The sequence below is a fragment of the Primulina eburnea genome, unplaced genomic scaffold (genome assembly GCF_022965805.1).
Source record: "Primulina eburnea isolate SZY01 unplaced genomic scaffold, ASM2296580v1 ctg822_ERROPOS1000000+, whole genome shotgun sequence".
Classification (NCBI taxonomy): Eukaryota; Viridiplantae; Streptophyta; class Magnoliopsida; order Lamiales; family Gesneriaceae; genus Primulina; species Primulina eburnea.
In genome coordinates, this window is record NW_027331592.1 from 118,542 (window position 1) to 139,580 (window position 21,039).

The window sequence follows — 21,039 nt, forward strand, 5'->3', positions numbered from 1 at the left end:
ATCTAATTATCTCTGCTTTTCAAAGATGGGCATCTATCTCTCAAAATATAAACAGCAATTTTGCACACCTATCGTTACAAATGCACCTGTTGGGGTTTACACACCTATAAACCAACCTCGAATTCCAATATATATCAATTTCATACGTCGGGTGGGATGCATGTATGAAAAATACAAATACAAAGAGAGAGAAAACATCAGGCTACAACATTGATTGCATTTACTAGTTAATCTGTGAAAGAGGGGCTCGAGGAATCAGAGATGGCTTTATTTCCTTTACTTGGAACGATTCTGATGAATCGTTTTCCCGAAATTCTTCTTGAAGAACTTCCATTGGCATTGCTCGAAGGGCCTCGATGGTGCCCTGGCTGGGAATGTTAGACTCACACCGAATTGGAGTCGTCCCTGTCGGCTCATAATCCTAGCATCAGAAAATAAATTGAATTACTTTCCACAGGGATAAAACTAATAATTGAAAATACTCAAGTATTAAAGTAACTACGTTAATCAATTGCTAGATAAAAGAGTTCTAGCTGGTACATTTTTATGTCGACCGATAATATTCTGAACTGATGTATTGATGTGATCGTAAACACACTATATGTTATGTGACATCAATGTATATGTTGGGAACATATAACATTTTTCACCAACAGTTTCTAACATCCGAGTCAGAATTGAACATACCATATATTTTTGCCTGAAAGTATCAACGGCATGATGTTCAATAGATGCTGACTGCTGGGAATGATCTCTCTGAAGGTTATCAAGTGTTTCTGAATGAGCTTTAGAATTAGTCAGAATTTCAGAAACAGACGTTCTCTCCTGCTCTGATAAACCTGGAATTAAGTGAAATACAGCTAAAAATAAGACAAAAGCATCCCGATTTGCACAATATTTCAACATGTCTGGATCGCCCTGGCCATGTGAACCTTCAACACGAATGGGAGTAATCAAAACAGAAACTTGCTGAAGCAAGTACAACTAACCATCAAAATACTGTATTATATCTTCGCTATTTGTTTTGATATCTTCCTCAACAGCCATTCTTGCAGCTTCTATTTCACCATTATGTCGTTCATTACCCTCGCATATGTTCCTGAAACATGAGTTCTTAAAATGTAAAACAAGTATTTTAGCTTTGATCACTCCTAGGAAAAAAAAAGCATTCGTCAGTGAACTGAACAAACCTAACGTTTTCCGCAATTGCTAAGGCATGTTGGCTTCCCATATCACTTAATGATTCTTGTGTTTTTTGCCACCGTTTCAAAGCATCGTCAGCATTGTTGAAGCTGAAAATCAAGAGGAAACAAATTCAAGAGACTAAAAATCAAGAGTAAATATGCAAATAATGCTCGAAGTGGAGCAGTGCACATTGACACTAAAAATAACCGCATTAAAAGTTTTTCTGACCATTTCTGCAGAAGTAACTCCATACGACAATGCTTAGCTGCAGAAAAGTCAGCATTGTCCTTAAAGTTAGTCTCTGCTTGTGTAAAAGAATCCTGCCATTTCCTTTTTAAATCTGTTGTAATGCCATCCATTGTTGAAACATGTCCTTCTAAGAACATCTTGTTTCCAATTACAGTTTCTTTTATATCACCAAGCCTCGCATCCACCTATCAGAAACCCATTAAGGTGTTCACATAAAAAATCAAAGAGAAAAAAACAAATAATGTAGCATCTAAGAGCAAACCATCTCTTTCTGACGACGCATGCAATCAGAGACAAGAGTAGTCACATCAGCGATAAGCTTCTCCGCAACTGATCTTGATTGATCCTGCAAACACAACAAAATTGCCATGTAAAGCTAAAATAAATAATAGTTTGAAATCGACATAGATTTTGATTTGAAAACCTCGTAGGACTTGTGAAATTCAGCAATACACTTGCTTTGAATTTCATCAACTTGAGTTACATGGCGTTGAAGTGCTTTTGATTCTTCTGAAAGCTTATCAATGAATGCATTAAGGGATCCTGATGTCTCCATCAATTGCCCTACACTGGCATTAAATCTCTGCAAATATTACAAGTAATAACATATAATGATAAGGTTGAACCAAGAAGAAATTAAAAATTGACTCGAAAGATCCAATAAACATGCAAACCTGCCGTAGCTCACTCGCCAAATTAGTCATTTCCCCCTGATGGTTAGACAGAGTTTCTTGAAGATCATTGAAAATTGAATTCACTTCTACAGCCTCTGTAGCTAAAAACTATATTAAGGATAAAGAGGGTGAGTTACAACTATACAAGGTAACATTACAGTTATTAAGCCAGTACAAACAAAAGTTCTTACTTCTTGACAAGCCATATAATTAGAAGATGCCAAAACCGAAAGTTCCTCCAAAGCAGCATTTGAACCACCTTTGTGTAGCCGGACAACTTCTTGTATAGCCTCAAAATGTGATGAATACAAAGCCTTCGAGACATTAACTTTATTTTTTAACTCTTTGGCAGCCTATGACAAAAACAATTTGTAGAATAAATATTCTCAAGCCTTTGATAAAACTGGAAAATTAAAATGCTACTCATCAAAAATAATTTCAGGCACAACACGCTCTAAACTTGAAATAAAGATATTTCAAAGATCCCAGAAGTTGACCATATAAAAATGACAATAATGTAAAGATAAGTAAAAAGTTAAAAATTGAGTCAAAGATGGTTTTACCACCTTGTCATGTATTTCAAGAAAGGAAATACAGAGATTGTCAACAAGTTGAAGGTGTTGATTTTGTTGAGAAAAAGATGCAGCCAGCAAGTTGCCAAGAGTCTCAAGTTGTTTGGCAAGTTCAGCTTGAAAACTATTCACAATAGACCTGTTATATGAATTCAATTCGTCCTCTCTGGCTGTGAAAGTAAAATTAAAAGTAATGAGTTGCGCCCTTCAAGGTTAATTGTGTTGATAATATTAAATGACAGAAAAACTACCAACCAATTTTGAGGAAAAGCGAGGAGTTATCCTTGTGTGATTTTTCCAAGTCAGCACGCAAAACACATGCTTGATGAGCCAGCGCATTTTCTGTTTCCACTCCAACAAAATTTACATATCTCCAGAAAGGTATAAAAATCTAGTACTATAGAAGTGATAAAATACCAGATTTTTTTTGTTCTAATATGATGAAGTCTCTCTCCTTGAGAGAATAATGGCATCGACGTAACTCATCCTCAGTGCTTTCCAACAATATGCTAGTATGGTTCAAATCTTTCTGAAAACAACTCCGAGTAAGAAGCAGCAAATTAAATCATTATGATTACACCATACATGGAAGATAACTTACCTGTGTCACCTCAAGTTTGTTGCTCAAATAAGAGCATTGTTGGACCTGAGCATTATATTTGCAATGTAATTCCTCAATTTGCTGTGTAAAATGACCAAACAGATTCAGCACGCTTTCATAGGAATGCCTACAGTTTACATTTTTTTGTATAGAGCCTCTCTCAAGCTGACCTTCTGTTGATTTTCGATTGTTGATCCCAATTGTTCGATCTGATCAGCCATAGCCTAAATGGAGTAATTCATTAGGATAATAGGTTTTAGATAATGAAAAACAACGCATCTAAAAGCATGCCATAACAACACATAAGAGAGCCAGAGTTTAGAAATCAGCATTAGATCACAGCGTTTAATATGCGACAGTACAGTACCTTTCTCTCACTCTCCTCCTGATAATATCGCTCCTTAGGAATGTAGACTCCATTTTTCTCTCTTGCAGCATAAACCTCTACACAGAAAGAAAATGAGGCACAGAGGGTAAAATTGCAAGAAACTCGACTTTTGAAGGCCTATTGATAAGTCGAGATATACATCACATCATAACAACAAAACCTTTACCTCCCTTAAGCCGCTCAATTTCACCATATAGATCTTTAATCAGAGTTGATTTCATCATCTTCTGATTCACCTACAGGTTCAAAGAAAATATCTCAAAAATTAAAAATTTCAAAACTGTTTATGTTTTAGAAACCAATGCACAGATGAAAGACCACCGTTTGAATTAATCTTTACATTCATGAGATAGCTAAATAGATTCTTTGACAGTTTGCCACTAACTATATCATGAATCAAAACAAGAAAGTAAGGTAGAACTCGAAATTCAAAACTCATTCAGATCGATAGGCACGGTTCCGTTAATTAATTATCATAAATGATGGTGATATCTGACAAGAAAATAAAAGAGTGAAAGATGGATTTCAAGGAAATATCTTCACTCAAAAAACAGATGCAAGAACATAATATTTCCATGAAAGCTGCATGAACAAATCAAATTTAAGGAAACATTTAACAGCGGATAAATATGTAAAAGCTTCAATAAAACCTCTGGTTTATTCTTTATATTCTTAGCCCTATGAGCATAATCTAAAGTGCTAAGGGTCTCCTCAAGACAATGAACTGCAGGTGACACGGTGGCAATGATGCAGGTCTTGGTTCTTCCTCCCAAGGAATCACGAAGTAATCGTGTGAGCTTGCTGTCCCTGTCAAAGGAGTTAGTAGATAGGGTCAAGAGATAAATACTTCTCAACCAAAGATATTTGAAGGAAAGAATAAATTTAATAACTCGAAGTTTAACCTGTATGGAATATGTCCAAGATGCTCGACGAGTGCATTTATTACTCTTCCTAATGTAAGCAAACTTTTATTTATTTCCCCTGCTTCTCTTGCCCTACCCTGCACATATTCTAAAGATATTAGGATTTAGGATAATTCAAAAGTTCAATGACAAAGACAACTTACAAAATAAGGATACCTACTTTATGCAGAAGCTAAACTTACCTCCCTGGCACCAGAACGAGAGATGTTCTCCGAACCAGCTAAATCAACCAGATTCAACTTGCCACATTTAATCAATTCTTCACCTTCTGGTGTAGCTTCCTTTATATGTATTGTTATAGAAAACAGAGAATGCGATCGACTGAAATTAAAAAAGAATTGTAATAATATCATTTTGAGAGTCTCGGAACACTATCACACAACTAGAAGCAGAGAAATAACAAGAACCTTGATTGCTTATTCAGTAAGGTTTCAGCAGTTCTGCGTTTAGCAGATCCCCGTTCAAGTAGAGTGAAAATCTCCGATGCACTAGCTACAATTTCCTCTTCCAGTCCTCTAACAAGAACACCACCTTTCCCATCTTCCATGAGTGGCAATAGCTTTTTCTGCTTGTCCTCCATGGTAACTCTAGACATGTCTTCCGGCGCTAACAAGTCGGTTATTTCTTCATTATACAGCTCCAAGAAAGTAACTTTCACACTGTATTCTGCGTTCTGACTCTCTAAAGTGTCAAATATTTGCTTTACAGCTCGCGGTATAACTCCTGCTTCTGGAGGCAATTCTCCATTAGGACCACTCTGCAATATTAAGCAATAATGTAAATTAAATCCAAGGCTAGTCCTAGTGATGCAATAAAACACAATATGGATCAGTAGAATTATAACAAACTAAGTACCTTTGACCTCTTACATTCACCCTCCATCGTATAAGTTTTTCCCGTGCCAGTCTGTCCGTAGGCAAAGATGGTACAATTAAACCCTTCCAAAACCTCATTAACTATGGGAACAACTGCTTGTTGATAAAGATCACTTTGTTGGGCATTAGGGCCAAAGACCTGAACAACAAAGATTAGTTAAGTGCATCTTATAAAGCGCTTATTTGAGCATGTTATAATTTTGTGCATTAACATTCAAAACTCTAAATAGTGTATTTACTTGACAACAGTTTCTATACCCACACACACCGCAGTTTTCAATAGATACACAAGAAGTGTAAATCACCTTTACTGCAAAAATACAGCGAGTTTATGAATTTGCACAACCCATATTAAGATAATTGTTTACAGAATCACTGAGAAGAAACTCCATAACAGGAAAATAAACACAGTCACCTTGTCAAAAGTAAAAACCCGATCCAAGTGTTTTCCTGCGATATTCTGCGAAATGGAGACCTCTCTTAAGAACTCATTGCAAGTCACCACCTGCGGCGCATTATTCCGCAACTCGTCCTCGCTGAAAGGCCTATTACATACACCAAAAACACCAACACGAATCTAACAGTAATGCCAAAACACCAATAAATAAATAAAAACTCTTGCGTCAAATCAATAACACATTACCTGCACCGAAGCAGCACCTGAACATTTACGCTCTTTTCTTTCTCATGACGATTCGACATCCTTGAACGTGTGCCTGTGAAATTTGTGTTAGAATGAATCCTCAGATCTCACTCTGAGTCCGTGAGGGAAAGAAGAGGAGCGGGATGGATGGGGGAATGAATTTTGAAATTTTGAGGAGCCGTTTCGGAGCGCCAGCTGTTTATATTTGACCCGAAGATGAATTTGGACATTCAATGGATTAATTTATGCGAGAATTCCATGGGCTTGTTTATTCTACCCGGATTTGTTTGGACACAAATTGGGCCGTATTGGCCCAAACCAATATAATTTATTTGCCCAAATTTCAGACAAAAACTTAAATTCTTCTTCTTCTTTTTTCCTTTTTTTAAAACTCAAAATTTCATGAAATATATTACTCTTCAACTAAAAATATAGCAAATAATTTAAATTTTTAATTTTAATAAGATAAAATTAAAGTTATAGTTGCATCATAATGATTTGTTAATTTGATTCAAAATTATAAATTGGGATTTATTTTTTATTTACATTAGTGTACCAACGATTTTATAATTTATTGGATTTATATTTAAATAAGTATCAAAATATAATTATAAGAAATAGTGAGGGAGTATAATGTAATTTTGATACATGAATTGAAAAAGAAAAAGAAAAAGAAAGGAAAAAACGATCAATTAGGAATTTAACATACAACTTGATGTTTAAAAACAAAAACTCTATTTGCTAAGCTACATATGACTTGCATTAAATTTTTAACATTTTATTAATATATATAAGTATCAAAACAGAACATAATAAATTAGTTACTCTAAGTGTCTCAAACTTAATAATATAACTAGTAAAAGATGCACATATGTTGCATGTGTTATTACTATTTTTAATTTGATCAAATAATACTAAACAATTAATACAAAATTATTTTCAATTTAGAAGAATTGTTCGATTTAAAAGGGAAGTTTGTTTATTTTTTTTTATGTAAAATATGGAGTGAATTGATAAGGGTTTTAGTAGGATAAGAAAGGGTAATTATGAAATTAAATATTTTGGTTTCCTTAAAGTAGATACTCTAAGGGTCTCAAGTTTAATAGTATAGTATAGAAGTATAGACGTCTTCCCTTGAATTTTTAATACTTTATTAATATATATAATATCAAAACAGACCATAACACCATAAGTTGGTTACTCTAAGTGTTTCAAACTTAATAATAATAAAAAATGTACATGTGTTGCATGTTTTATTGTTATTTTTTATTTGATCAATAATACCAAACAATTAACACGAAATTATTTTATATTTAGAAGAGTTGTTCGATTTAAATGGGAAGTTTTCTTTAGATTTTCTTTTATATAAAATATGGAGTGACTTGATGATGTTAGTAGGGTAATTGTGAAATTAAATATTTTGATATCTTCGAAAACAGTTACTCTAAGGATGCATGATATAATATAGAAACCGTGGAGATAGGTTAATGATATACACGCAGGTAATAAATGCATACTACGTACAGTACAGTAGATTGTTGAGGACATTCGGCATCTTAATTAATGTGGAGAAGGATCGGAATGGTAGAACACCCGACCCGGCAGAAAGAGGTGGACTCTGATACAACATTTATGGAAAAATTGCCATTGCTTTACAAATTGAGATGGTTGTCGGCACAATGAATTAAACTATGAAATTGAATTGAATGAATGATTGGTGGAAAGGACAACGCGACGAGTGCTCGTCCGTACAATGAGATAGTATAGATATAGTGTTATTCCTAGGCGAAGGAGAACATAAAAGACCGATATCACGTTATAATAATACCGAGATATCAAAATTTATAGTTATGAGCGTTTAAATGAATATTACTCGTACTAACAAGATGTATATTTTTTTGAAAGTTCATAAATTTAAAAACTGTGAATGTCGAGCATACTTAACTTGGATCAATTTAAAGATGGATGAAACTAAAAAGTCGTGAAAATACTCGGTGTTGATCTAGTGGGGTCAATCGTCAATTAAAATATGTATATAATATATAATTCTATACTGGACAAATTTTTGACCGAAATGAAAATTAGGCATGCTAATTGGTGAGTTGAAATTTAATTTATAAACAAAACGAAGTCGTTTTCGTGTTTTGGATGTATTGATAAAAACAAATTATCCTGTTTTAAAATTTTAAAAGTGCGTTTGGATTTAAAAATATTTTGCCTAAGATATTGTTTTTTTTAAAAAATGTTTTTTTAAGTAAATTTTTTAATAGTTTTGTGTCTGGATAAATAGATGAAAATGTTTTTTTTCTTAATATGAGTTATTTAGAAAAATACTTAAAATTTATAAATTTGGGCTTTTAAAAAGCATTTATTTTAACTCAATTAGTTCTTTTATCCAAACACGTATAAAACTATAGCAAAAACTCGTGTGAGATGGTCTTACGGATCGTACTTTTGAGACGGATCTCTTATTTGGGTCACCCATGAAAAAGTATTACTTTTTATTGTGAATATGGGTAGGGTTGATCCGTAAGACGGTCTCACATGAGCTCACTCTAAAACTATTAAATCACTTTTTTTATTAAAAAAAAATATTTTAAGAAGAAAAACTAGTAAATCCAAACTGACTCTTTAAGGGCTTAAAAAGCTTCTTTCAAGTTTCCGAATGATTCACGGGTGAGCGTGACAAGGGAGACATCATGTTTTTTTGATGTTCTCCAGGTTGAGGAGTTACTCGTAATGCTGCCAAAATATCAGTACGTATCTTTGGTTTCATATTCACGAATATAATAAGCCAATTTGTGATCCTCATCTTATTCAATGTAAGCACGTTTTTTTCCTTGCGTGATAGCGCCATGTTCAGATTTTGGAAATGAATTTGGACAAACAATTAAACGATTAATAGATACATATCCATCCAAATGTGTGACTTGTGAGGCAAAATATTTTTGACCGCAAATAAAATATTTGTCTAATGAAATTAACTAGTGATATCGTTTCACAAAATTTTTGTGTAATTTGAATCATTTCGGACTAACACAATTCATATTGCCCCGTTAAGGTTCAATTTACCTGCAATGGTTTTCTTAGAATAGTTGAACATGCATGGGGCCGGCGACCTAATTTATCGTAACTTTGAGTACTCTGCCCCTTAATCCATGTTATTCAGTCGTGACCGCACGCACATGCACCACAGCGCTGTTGCACAACATGCAATTAAAATAAAATGGGGTTAAGGTTAACTTTTTGATTCACTTATTCGTCTTATTTTGGTTTTGATACATTAAATTTTTAAAGTTTGGATTAATTGGTGTACTAAATTTTAATTTTTGGCTATTTTGGACTTTTTGTTGATGTGATATCGGATAATTCAGCAATTTTTTATTTCATTTCAGTATTTTCAATTGTCACGTCATTAATCCGACAAAATAGGAACGAATGCAAAAAAATCAAATTTAATGTACCATAATCAAACTTTGAAAACATGATAGATCAGAAATATAACATTAGAACGGCAAATGGAACAAAATAAGTTATTTTCTCAAATTTAGATTTGAGAAAGTAAAAGGTCATCCGAGTATTATTAATTATGCGCAGCAACATAAAGAAAATAAAAGTAAAACACCCATTTTTCATGTCATTCATCTATTAAAAAATAAATTAATTAACTTAATATATATCAGAAAATACAGGGGCGGAGGCACACTCTTGTGAGCCCGGGTGGCACAATTTTTTTTTAAAAAAATTATATATAAATTTTGGAATAATATGATATTAGTCCGGGTAGATCAATTTAAAATATTAAAAGATTGTAGAGTTTAAAATTCTAGCCCGGACAGAGCCATATTTCTGGTTCCGCCACTTATATATATATATATATATATATATATATATATATATATATATATATATATATATATATATATATATGAGTGAGTCTCATGTGAGACCGTCTCACGGGTCATAATCCATGAGACGGGTCAATCCTACCCATATTCACAATAAAAAGTAATACTCTTAGCATAAAAAGTAATACTTTTTCATGGGTGACCCAAATAAGAGATCCGTATCACAAATACGACCCGTGAGACCGTCTCACACAAGTTTTTGCCTATATATATATATATATATAAATGTGTTTGCTTTTTCCTGGAATCGTTGGCATATATAATCCGTGAATGTTAGAACACGGAAGTCAATATCATGTCAAAACTAAAATGCAAAATCAAATTTGTACACCACACGATTTATTCTTATTGTCCGGCCCAGTCATGCACACAAGACATTTAGCTATTTATTTAAGTTGCTAGATAAAACTTCAACTCCAAAACAATTTGCATGCACGGTTAACAATGAGCATAGATCCAATCATCTTCCTCGTTTCCTAGCTCAAAACACCCACAGCCTAGCCGCAGGTTAGTAGCTAACTAAAATGACCAGCCCCAACTATCCGAAATCCCGAAATCTCAGCGACACAGAGTACGCTTGGTGCCGCGCGGTATCGTCGGGCACAGGTAATACCGTGTTAGCACTTCAAATCGCCGACAGATCACCTTCAGAAGTCGCATCCCTGCAAAAGACAATCTACGAACTTCAAATTTCTCACCCTCTTCTCCGCTCCAAACTCCGCTTCAATCCCACCAGAAAAGAGTACTCATTCCACATACCAAGTAGTCCCCATGTTAAGATTAATTTTCACGACTCTTCGTCAACTTCACAGATAGTCCAAACCCTACAGACCAATCAAAACTCTGGCCTTTCCCATTTTCATCTAATATTAGAACACGAGTTGAATGACAACAGATGGGTTGATCCTTATTCATTCCCATGCAATGGGATTGAAGTACTTTTCTCGAGCGTGTACACATTGTCCGGAACGAAGGCAGTGGTTGTGATGAAGCTACATGCCGCTTTTTGCGACCGGACCACGGGTGTGTCGTTTCTCAGAGCGATGATGGAGGAGAGTCGACAGGGTGGAGGGGTAGAGAAGGGTGACGGGGAGGGTAGTTCGAGCATTGAGAGTCTTGTTCCAAATGGGATGGGAAAAAAGACGATTTGGGGTCGTGGGAAGACATTGTTTGGGTATTCTTTAAATACATTAAGACTGACGAATTTAGGGTTCATAAATGCTCAGAAGCCCAGATTTTCCGAGGTTGTGAGACTGCAACTTAGTTCAGAAGACACCTCCCGAATTATTGATGTAAGTCGATTTTTATTTTTAGCAGCAACTCGAAAAATTTGACTCCCATACTATTTTATCAAGTATGGAACATTGGTAATTTTTAATCATTTCAAATGATAAAGAAGATACTCTTCTCTTCACTTCATAACAATTTTCGATCTAAAAATTATTTTAGTACATTTGTAATCTGCCTATAACTACAACCTTTCATATACACTTTCATTATGTTTTCGAATGCTCAGAATTCCCTAAATTTGATAATCATCTTTGATCAGTTGACTGTTCAATGTGGTTGTTTCGTGTTCTAAATGCTCTACCTCTGTAATAATATTTATAACTAGTTATTCTAAGTTGTAACAAAAAAACCACACTTATAGGGTTTGGATGTGCAGGTATAAAATTTGAAATTAAAGAATTATAAATATAAAATTCAGAGGTAAAGAAAAATTTAGGTAACTGATAAATCCCCATGTTTGAAGCTTCAAAATTTAGTGTTGTCAATGAATACATAAACCCGAAAAAACTAGATCGACTTTTCATCCCACATGAGTAGTGTAGTTTTCCCTCGCCAAACTTTATAAAAAAGATATAAAGCAAAGGCCTTTATATCACCAGTTTTGTACAACACTGCTTCATTGTGTTGACTTGTACAAATTCTGTATAGGCCTGCAAATCTAGGAGGATTAAGCTGTGTGGAGCGCTTGCAGCCGCGGGATTGATCGCCGCCCATTCTACTAAATTTCAACGTGATCGTGAACTAGAGAAAAAATATATGGAATGGTTACTCTAATCGATTGCCGCTCCGGTCTTGAACCAGCTGTTTCAACTGATCATTTTGGTAAAGATATATATATATATATATATATATATATATATATATACTCACCTGCTTAAGTATTAAATATAATCGAATTGGTCATGAAAACATGTGGAATATCATAAATAATATAAGATCTTGTCTAAATCCGGTTAAACAATTCAGGATTCTACCAATCTGCAATCCTTGACGTACAAACCATAAAAGGGAACGAAAATTTCTGGGATTTGGCCCAAAGGATCTACTCCAACTTAGTCGATCATAAGAAGAGCAATAAACATTTGGCAGACTTATCTGATATAAATTATCTTATGTGCAAAGCCATGGAAAACCCGGGCCTAACGACATCATCTTCCCTCAGAACTTCTTTCATTTCAGTGTTCGAGGATCCGGTATCTGAGGATTTCAGCGAACTGCAGCAAGAGCTTGGAGTGGAGTGCTACATGGGGTGTGCTTCTGCACATGGAATTGGCCCTTCTGTCGCTATATTTGACATGATTAATCGTGATGGAGAATTGGATTGTGCTTGTGTTTATCCATCACCATTGCATTCGAGGGCACAGATGAATGAGCTTGTTGATCGCATGAGACGGATGTTGATCGAAGAGAGTGATTAAGATGCGAGAATCGAAATGGCTGGCCACGAAGATTAGGCGCTGAACGTCGTGCTGTTGTCCTATACATGGCTTTACATAAACTAAGCACTCGTGGTCATGTGCACTAAATATTATATTTTTATACAAAATTCCTTAATAAATAATAATAAAAAATTCTTAATAAAGAATAGAAAATTTAAATTTTGGCCAGTACTTTCATTTTGTAAGATCTTGAAATTTTATAAATAAGAAAAAAAAAGTTTCTAAAAACTGTATACATGTTTGATTCGTAAAAGGGTAAAAGTGAAAAAGTAATTATAACTTTTCAAGTGATTGAATTTTGAAATTTAGTAGGTACGTTTATATATTATTTTAGAAAAATAACATAATTTTATATTTGATAATTTATTTATTAGTTAAGGAAAATAAGAAAATGCAATAGTTGGGAAAGAAGAGGTTATTCTAGTAAATATATGTTTGGTGACCAACTGTAGTTACAAATATATATTTAATTAATAGTATAATTTATTTACCCCGAGTGTATTTGAGCTTGAGGATATCTTTTTTTAAAAAAAATGTTTCATAAAATTTATTTTGGTAACTATTTTTTTTGAGTGGGTCTCGTGTGAGACCGTCTCACGGATCCGAATCTGTGAGACGGGTCAACCTTACTCATATTCACAATAAAAAGTAATATTCTTAGCATAAAAAATAATACTTTTTCATGGATGACACAAATAAGAGATTTGTCTCACAAATACGAGCCGTGAGACCGTCACACAAGTTTTTGCCTTTTTTTTAAGGAGCTTCCAAAATGAATTAATTTTACATAACGGTTTTACCAATATTTTGTCAATTAAATAGATCATTGAAATCCTAATTCCAATGGTAAAATATATATGCAGAATGAAGGAGAAAATATGCTAGCATTTAATAACCCACAATTGGGTGTATTGGTTGTCGGCAAAATGAATTAAATACATGTGGAGAAACTGAATTGAATGAATGATTGGTGGTAGGACGACACGTTGAGTTTTGTTGAAAATAAGAATACGCGTTAAATCTTCACATGGACAATGTGTTTTATAAATAGAGTTCTTCCCCTCATTCTGAAATCATTCCTTAATCGAATTTCTATTATCTTATAGAATTTGAGTGTTTAGTTCTATAACATTTGTGAGGTGTTCTGCTCTCTTGTATTAAGAGAGTGTGTGCTCTATTTGGAAATACAGTCAGTGAGATGTATACCGTAAAATATTATAGTAGAATTTTTTTCATCTTGTCCGTGGTTACCTTAATACTTTTTAGAAGTTTTCTACGTAAATCTCGGTGTCCAATTTATTTTTTATTTTCATATTTATTATCTCAAATTTCCGCACGTGAGACCAATAAATGTATCATATCTGAACAAACTTCTTCTCAACTCATGTTGCATCATAATTTAAAATGAACAGAATTTTGGTTGAAATCGAGACAAAAGAGAAGCTTTATTTACGAATTTTTCTCACATTTGATGTTGATGATATGTGATAATCGTATCCCAAGTTACAACAATTTTTTTTTTTTTTTTGCGATAGTGGTATTCCAACTCAAAAGAAACAACGAACTTTAGAATACTATTTAAAATCCCTGATTGAGAACAAAATCTGGACAAATACACTAATATGAACTTCAAAGATCTTTGGGTTGTTTTTTATTTGATTGCAGAAACGAGGCTTCTATTTATAGGCTTCTAAATCGTGCAATTTAATCTTGCAATTAACTAAAGCACCGGAGAGCCAATGTCACTCCCATTTAATGAGCCACAATTGACTTTCATTCAAAATCCAATAAAATAATGTTTTTTTCCCAACACAAACACAAATCAAAACCTAAGAACCAAAAGCAGGAAAGGAATACCAGAAAACGAACCAAGAAGTTCAAGTAATCCCCCGTCGATTTCTTGGGTCGAGTCTTAGTGAATTTGACACACCAAAATAGTTATATTAGCCCGAGCTTTTATAAAATAGAATAGATAATGTTCATTTATAACTGAAAACAATATAAACATTAAAGAGTGAGTTTCATGTGAGACCGTCTCACGGATCATAATCTGTGAGACGGGTCAATCCTACTCATATTCACAATAAAAAGTAATACTTTTTCATGGGTGACCCAAATAAGAGATTCGTCTCACAAATACAACCCGTAAGACAGTCTCACATAAGTTTTTGGCAACATGAAAATCGAAAGCTTCTATGAAGAAATAGATATGATCATTATAATATAATAATGCTCAATTATAGCACATGTAACAAATAAAATCATAATAATATATAAATGAACGAAAAGTTTGATTATCCCGTTACATGAGAGAAAATTTATTTGAGATCAAGTACTGCAGTTGAGTTGATCATTAGCACGTTTTTGTTGTTCTTCCCATTTGGCAGTCCGGGCAAAGCACCTCATCTCCAACCACTCGAGGATGTCCGAAAACACGGTGTCGAGATTTTCCGGAAGCTCGCCATATGACAAGGAATGCCACATTCCCGGATACAGCTTGAAGGTCTTGTCCACGGCGCGAGCCGACTCGTACAAGACTTTGCTTACGGATGGATCCGTCACCTTATCATCTTCCCCGTGCAGAACTAAGAATGGCAATGAAACCTGTCGCAGGTGAAACCGGCAACATATGAGCTAAAAAATATGTTTCGCTTCTATTTTGGTAGTTTAAAAATAAGTTCTTGGCGCATAAACCCATCTTTTTTTCTATGTAATAAATTTGTATTCAGAATTGGGTTAGTTAACAAATTTAATCCGATCGGAGATATCTGTATATCTATGAACACCTCTTCAAGTCTTTTCTCCAAATCCAAGCTGGCCGTGTAAAGTTGGTAGCTAGTTTGAAGACGAGGCCGGCCTTTGTATGTGTACCTATTGGTTCTGACCTGCCATTGGTGCCAAATGTCATAATTTTAAAAGCCATACTCAAGTTTTAATATACTTCTAATTTTTTTTTATAAAAACCTAGCAACGACTGATTTGGCTAATTGCCCGTAACAACTTTGGAAAATATGCGAAATCAACATCTATTACGTGAAAAAATTATCAAAAAAAACATTAAAAAAAAGTAGGTGTGTCACTTGAGAAAGAGACGTACGTAAATACCTATTGCAGAGGAGGTAGATAGAAAAATGACGTGATTTACCTCTTTCCTGACTTTGGGGTCCCTGAAGGCAAGGTCGACTACATCTGGAGTAGGCGTGAGTTTCCAAGTAGGAATGATTCGGGAAAGCGAGGTCAATATCTTGATAACCACAGGATTTGGTTTCATGTCATCTGCTATCTGTGTTGTTTATTTAAATTCATTATAATCCTAAAGTCTTATATATGAAGAAAATAAAGTCCAATCTCTTCAAATTTCGATTGCTAAGTTTCCTCCCATACCTTACACATTGGAGCAATCAAAATGGCACCGTCCCAATAATCTGGCTTCTTCCTGTGAAGACGTAGAGCCATAGCCCCTCCCATTGATTCTCCCATCAAAATCCTCGTAGTTTTCCTATTTTCTCTCATTTCTGCAGTCAAATTTAAATATAATAAAATTAATTTAATATCATTTTAAGACTGATTATGAAGTTGCAATTTTGCCTCGAGACAATACATAATGGCGGAAACAAAAGATATATATAGATTTAAACTAAGGTATCATACCACAAATATTAGTGAAGTGTTCGGAAAGATCGTCGACGAGATTATCAAAGTCGGATACTAAACCTAACAGTCCCGATGACTTTCCGTGGCCTTCGCAATCTATGCCATGAACTTCATATCCGGCCTTAACAAGTCGAGAGGCGCAGTCTGTTCCAGATCCATAAAAATCGATTTCACGATACATTACGGATTAATAATTTAGTTATTAATTTTAGGTTCGACCTCTCATGGAGATGCTGCACTCCATGCCATATCCATGGCACAAGAAAACTAAAGCCTTGGATTGGTCGTTTGCAGGAAACCATCTGCATGTAAAAACCTTGATTCCACGTGAATTCACTATGTATTCCTGTTCTTTAAAAAAAAAAAAGTTACAAATATATATAAGTTTAATTAGTCCAAAATAAATACAATCCACCAACATAAAAATGATGATATTATCAACAAGAAGAGATAAATGTGCTTGCCTCTTCACATTTGACAGTGTTTTCTTGATTCTCCTGCGAAAAATCCATGACATGAATAATTTATATCAAGATCGAATGTTTTTTAATTATTGAATTGAAGTTTCAGAAAAGAGAGAATACTAACAAATCACTCACCATGTATAAGAATCAATGGGTTATTGTATATATTCTTGAAAAAAGAATTTAAAGATCGTTAGTTTTGGTTATGGTTTAAGAAGAAATACAATGGCTCAAAGATTATTTTGGTGCAGTACTATATCTGTATATATATAAAAAAGAGAATATGTTGTGGATGGAAGATTATATCTTATTTATACAAATAGAATTTTAAATGCATGTGATTAGTGGGATATAATAAAAATATATACAAGGATAAGTATATTAATTTATAAGATATATTGGAGATTTGGAGTCATTCATATATCTCATCTCTGGTTTGGATTTTGGAGTTTAGTCAGCTGAAAGCAACAGTTTTCCTTGTGATCTTTGTCCTCTGTGCTAAACATTTTCAATATGTGTTAAATTTTGTTTATATATATTTTAAGAAAGATTTCAAATTAAAAATTGAGGTTAAATAAAAATATTAAAATTATATATATTATTATAGGTAATTCTGTTCTAAAATGCTAAGTTAGCGTAAATATTATATAAGTGACAAGATCTGATATTAAAGTTTATGCTATACTATATTTGACCAAATAACAACTCGAATTTCATTAGTTATATATCTATATTATACTTGGATAATCTCATTTAATCCCTCTGATTTAGACATGGGATCAATATTTTTAGATAAATATATATGCACACAAAAGATATGGTTGATTCTTTTCCCGGTAGAATAGGTCTTTTCCACCTAAAACAAACATTAGGCTGCTGTTCTTTCAAAATATCAATATCAACTATTTTTCTTCCGAGTGGATCAAATGTGAGACCGTCTCACGGATCTTAATCTGTGAGACGGGTCAACCCTACCCATATTCACAATAAAATGTAATACTATTAGCATAAAAAATAGTATTTTTTCATGGATAACCCAAATAAGAGATCCGTCTCACAAATACGATCCCTGAGACCGTCTCACACAAGTTTTTGCCTTTTCTTCCGTATTTTAATCAATCACAAAAACTCTTATGAAATTATTCTACGAGTCAATTTTGTGAGACAAAATTCCTATCTAACCGAACTCGTAAAAAATATTTTTTTAATCTCAATTAAGAGAATTAGCTTTTTTCTTTTAGATATAAATTGTATCGACCCGTCTTATGGATATATTTGAAAGTAAAGGAAAAAAAACAAATCGAGTTTAATAAGAATATATTTACGTTAGAATTATCTCGTTGAATGGTTATCGATTGTTTTCACTACTTATGATTAAAGTTAATAGTTTTTCCATTTCAATTAATTTAATTACCTTAGATCACATAACATCTAGCTAATTGTACGTCTTTAATTTGTGGCTTTATATTGGGAAAAAAATCTTGAGTTATTATCGAGTTTTGGAAGTATTTGTTGGACAAAACCTCCAAGATTACCGTCTGCAATCCACTTATTTGCCGAGAAAATACCCCTGAGAACCGAAGAGTTTGTTTCAAGAGAAAAATAAACAAATGCGATGAATTTAGGAAATGACGATTCATAATACGTCGAATGAGCACGTAGCCATCCTCGTATGTTGTGATTGTGACCATGCAACAATTTTGAAAAAATTATGACAAATTTTCCTTTTTTCTAAAAGCAAATACTAAAATAAACCAACGGTGAGTTGTCCACTTAATTAAGAAGCACGTCACGTGTGTTTGAGTTAGTGTAGTAGATAGGCTTTTGCCGATAGTCATATGTTTGAATTGATTTTTCCTAACAACACTTTATCTTATGAGTCTTTTATTGAGTTCTTGCTCAATGTGATTTACTTGTCTAGTTTCGTTCATTGAATATTGCGTTAATATAATGGTTTACCTAGTGCACACAGAAGGATAAAATCATAAAAAAAAATTTAATTTAAAATTTTAATTAGTTCATAAACAGAAGCAATTAATACAACCTAATGTCCAATTAGAGTAATATGTTGGGGAGATATATATATCTAAAGTTGTAATATGTCTGTTAATCAACACATTCTGATTAATTAATACCATAATTTATTAAGTCGGGATGCCTAATTTTATAGTAGGAATGCACCAAACAAATACATTATTATGATCGACAAAAGATCATGGATGTTTGGTGTCCAGCGAGCAACAAATTGTCAATGAATATGTTTCTTATGAGATGGTCTTGCATATCTTTATTCATGAGACATGTTAACATTGTTCATATTTATAATAAAAAAAATATTTTTGGCATAAAAAATAATATTTTTTCGTGACTGAGTCGAATAAAATATACATCTCAAAAAATTAACTCATGAGATTGTCTCATATATTTTTTGTGATTGTTAAATTGAAATGTATAATGTACATGTGGCTGTAAACAATATTGTAGGGGACGAGCAGCAATCATCTTTCCGCTATTGCAAAGTTTGAAGCTGAAATACTTTTTTTTTTAAAGCTGAACTAATTCATTTTGAGCAATTAAATATTTTGACACGAAATTCTTAATGTAATTATCATACATATATAATGTTAGATTATTTAATAATTATAGGCATATTGATATTTATGTTTGTGTAATAACTAGTTTAGAAATTTTAAATTATGTTTACAAATAATCAAAAAAGTTATTTTTTTAAAAAAATCGAACCAAGCCACACCGAAACCTAGGTCTGATTGTTTTGATTTGGTTTGTAAATTTACAAAATCGAAAATATTGGTATTTTGATTCGAGTTTTTATTATAAATCGAACCGATCCAATGCTCACCCCGAACAAGTAACTTCATTTAAGGAGAGTGTGACGTAGAAAACAAAGTCTTACGTTAAGTTAAATTTGTAGTGCACGTGGCTATAAGCAATATTGTAGGGGGAAAGCAGCAGTCATCTTTCCATTATTAGAAAGTTTGGGTACGTATGGTGGTGGGAAATTCCATTGGCACCCATATCTCTTGGTTCTTATTTCATCATCAATATTATTATTAAAAGAATAGATTGATTCCAACAAATGAAGTCTTCCCGAATTTTTGTGGGATTGTCAAATAGTAGATATCTTGTGAGACCGTCTCACGAATATTTATATGTGAGACGTGTCAACATTACCGATATTCACAATAAAAATTAATACTCTTAGTATAAAAAATAATATTTTTTCATGGATGATCCAAATAAGATATCTCTCTCACAAAATACGACCAGTGAGACCGTTTCACATAAGTTTATGTCTTTGCGAAATACCAATTTACCAATGCATTACGAAATAAATAACTGCAAAACTCTAATTCCTCATAATAAAATCAAATGATTTGGGTCTTGATTTGAATAATAAATTGAGATTTTAACTCGATTTCCATATAATGTATTTGAACAATATATTGGCTTTGTTAATGTATCTTATTGCTTTGATAAATTTATATCGGGTGATCTTCAAATCTCTCTTTTATTAGTTTAGTAAAATAAATTGGGCAAAAACTTGTGTGAGACGGTCTCACGGATCATATTTTGTGAGACGGATCTTTATTTGGGTAATCTATGAAAAAGTATTGCTTTTTATGCTAAGAGTATTACTTTTTATGGTGAATATGGGTAGGGTTGACCCGTCTCACAGATTGAGATCCGTGAGACGGTCTCATATGAGACCTATTCAATAAATTGACATGAATTTGAGTTACATATATATGGTCAATGACCTAAACGCGATCTTTTCTCCAAATCAAATTATTTCATTCAAATACAACATAAATTCAGGAACATAACTTTGTAAATGACATGAATACAAATTATGTCACTACAAATGAAATCAAATATTTTTATAAGGGAAATTGAAAATCGGAAAACAGAGGAAACGATAGGGAGATTGATCAAATAAAATGTGCAAGGATTGCTATAAATTTGATATTGATTTGTTGGATCACATGGAGATACGATAGAATCTGTAATGTCTCGATTTTTTTATCCATCTATTTCTTCTTTTAGCCATTCTTTCGAATAATTATCACAATTTTGTTTTTGTTTTTCGCGTTTTTTTTTAATCGAAAGTGTTAGTATTGACGCGGACTAATAACATGTATGACATCAAAAGATC

At 33.2% G+C, this 21,039-nt stretch overlaps 3 protein-coding genes across 3 annotated transcripts; 1 reads left to right on the forward strand and 2 right to left on the reverse strand.

Annotated features, from left to right (window-relative positions):
- Positions 1 to 39: 39 nt before the first annotated feature.
- On the reverse strand, positions 40 to 6,202 carry LOC140822437 (kinesin-like protein KIN-5C). The gene is made up of 23 exons (XM_073183209.1): positions 6,111 to 6,202; positions 5,883 to 6,012; positions 5,448 to 5,606; positions 5,000 to 5,349; positions 4,775 to 4,913; positions 4,572 to 4,669; positions 4,320 to 4,476; positions 3,836 to 3,905; positions 3,649 to 3,725; positions 3,452 to 3,505; positions 3,282 to 3,362; positions 3,098 to 3,209; positions 2,936 to 3,022; positions 2,675 to 2,850; positions 2,300 to 2,461; positions 2,109 to 2,216; positions 1,859 to 2,017; positions 1,697 to 1,780; positions 1,414 to 1,619; positions 1,191 to 1,292; positions 990 to 1,099; positions 688 to 839; positions 40 to 421 (listed from the first exon to the last, which is right to left on the reverse strand). Exons 1-23 carry the CDS (start codon positions 6,167 to 6,169, stop codon positions 224 to 226), a joined length of 3,030 nt encoding a protein of 1,009 aa, XP_073039310.1. The 5' UTR covers positions 6,170 to 6,202; the 3' UTR covers positions 40 to 223.
- Positions 6,203 to 10,471: 4,269 nt separating this feature from the next.
- LOC140822438 (uncharacterized) lies at positions 10,472 to 12,692 on the forward strand. The gene is made up of 3 exons (XM_073183210.1): positions 10,472 to 11,310; positions 11,957 to 12,130; positions 12,275 to 12,692. Exons 1-2 carry the CDS (start codon positions 10,543 to 10,545, stop codon positions 12,080 to 12,082), a joined length of 894 nt encoding a protein of 297 aa, XP_073039311.1. The 5' UTR covers positions 10,472 to 10,542; the 3' UTR covers positions 12,083 to 12,130; positions 12,275 to 12,692.
- Positions 12,693 to 14,996: 2,304 nt separating this feature from the next.
- LOC140822439 (caffeoylshikimate esterase-like) lies at positions 14,997 to 17,168 on the reverse strand. Its single transcript, XM_073183211.1, has 8 exons — positions 17,001 to 17,168; positions 16,866 to 16,898; positions 16,621 to 16,747; positions 16,399 to 16,545; positions 16,132 to 16,262; positions 15,893 to 16,030; positions 15,534 to 15,632; positions 14,997 to 15,351 (listed from the first exon to the last, which is right to left on the reverse strand). The coding sequence occupies exons 1-8, from the start codon at positions 17,001 to 17,003 to the stop codon at positions 15,076 to 15,078; spliced, it is 954 nt and encodes a 317-aa protein (XP_073039312.1). The 5' UTR covers positions 17,004 to 17,168; the 3' UTR covers positions 14,997 to 15,075.
- Positions 17,169 to 21,039: the final 3,871 nt, after the last annotated feature.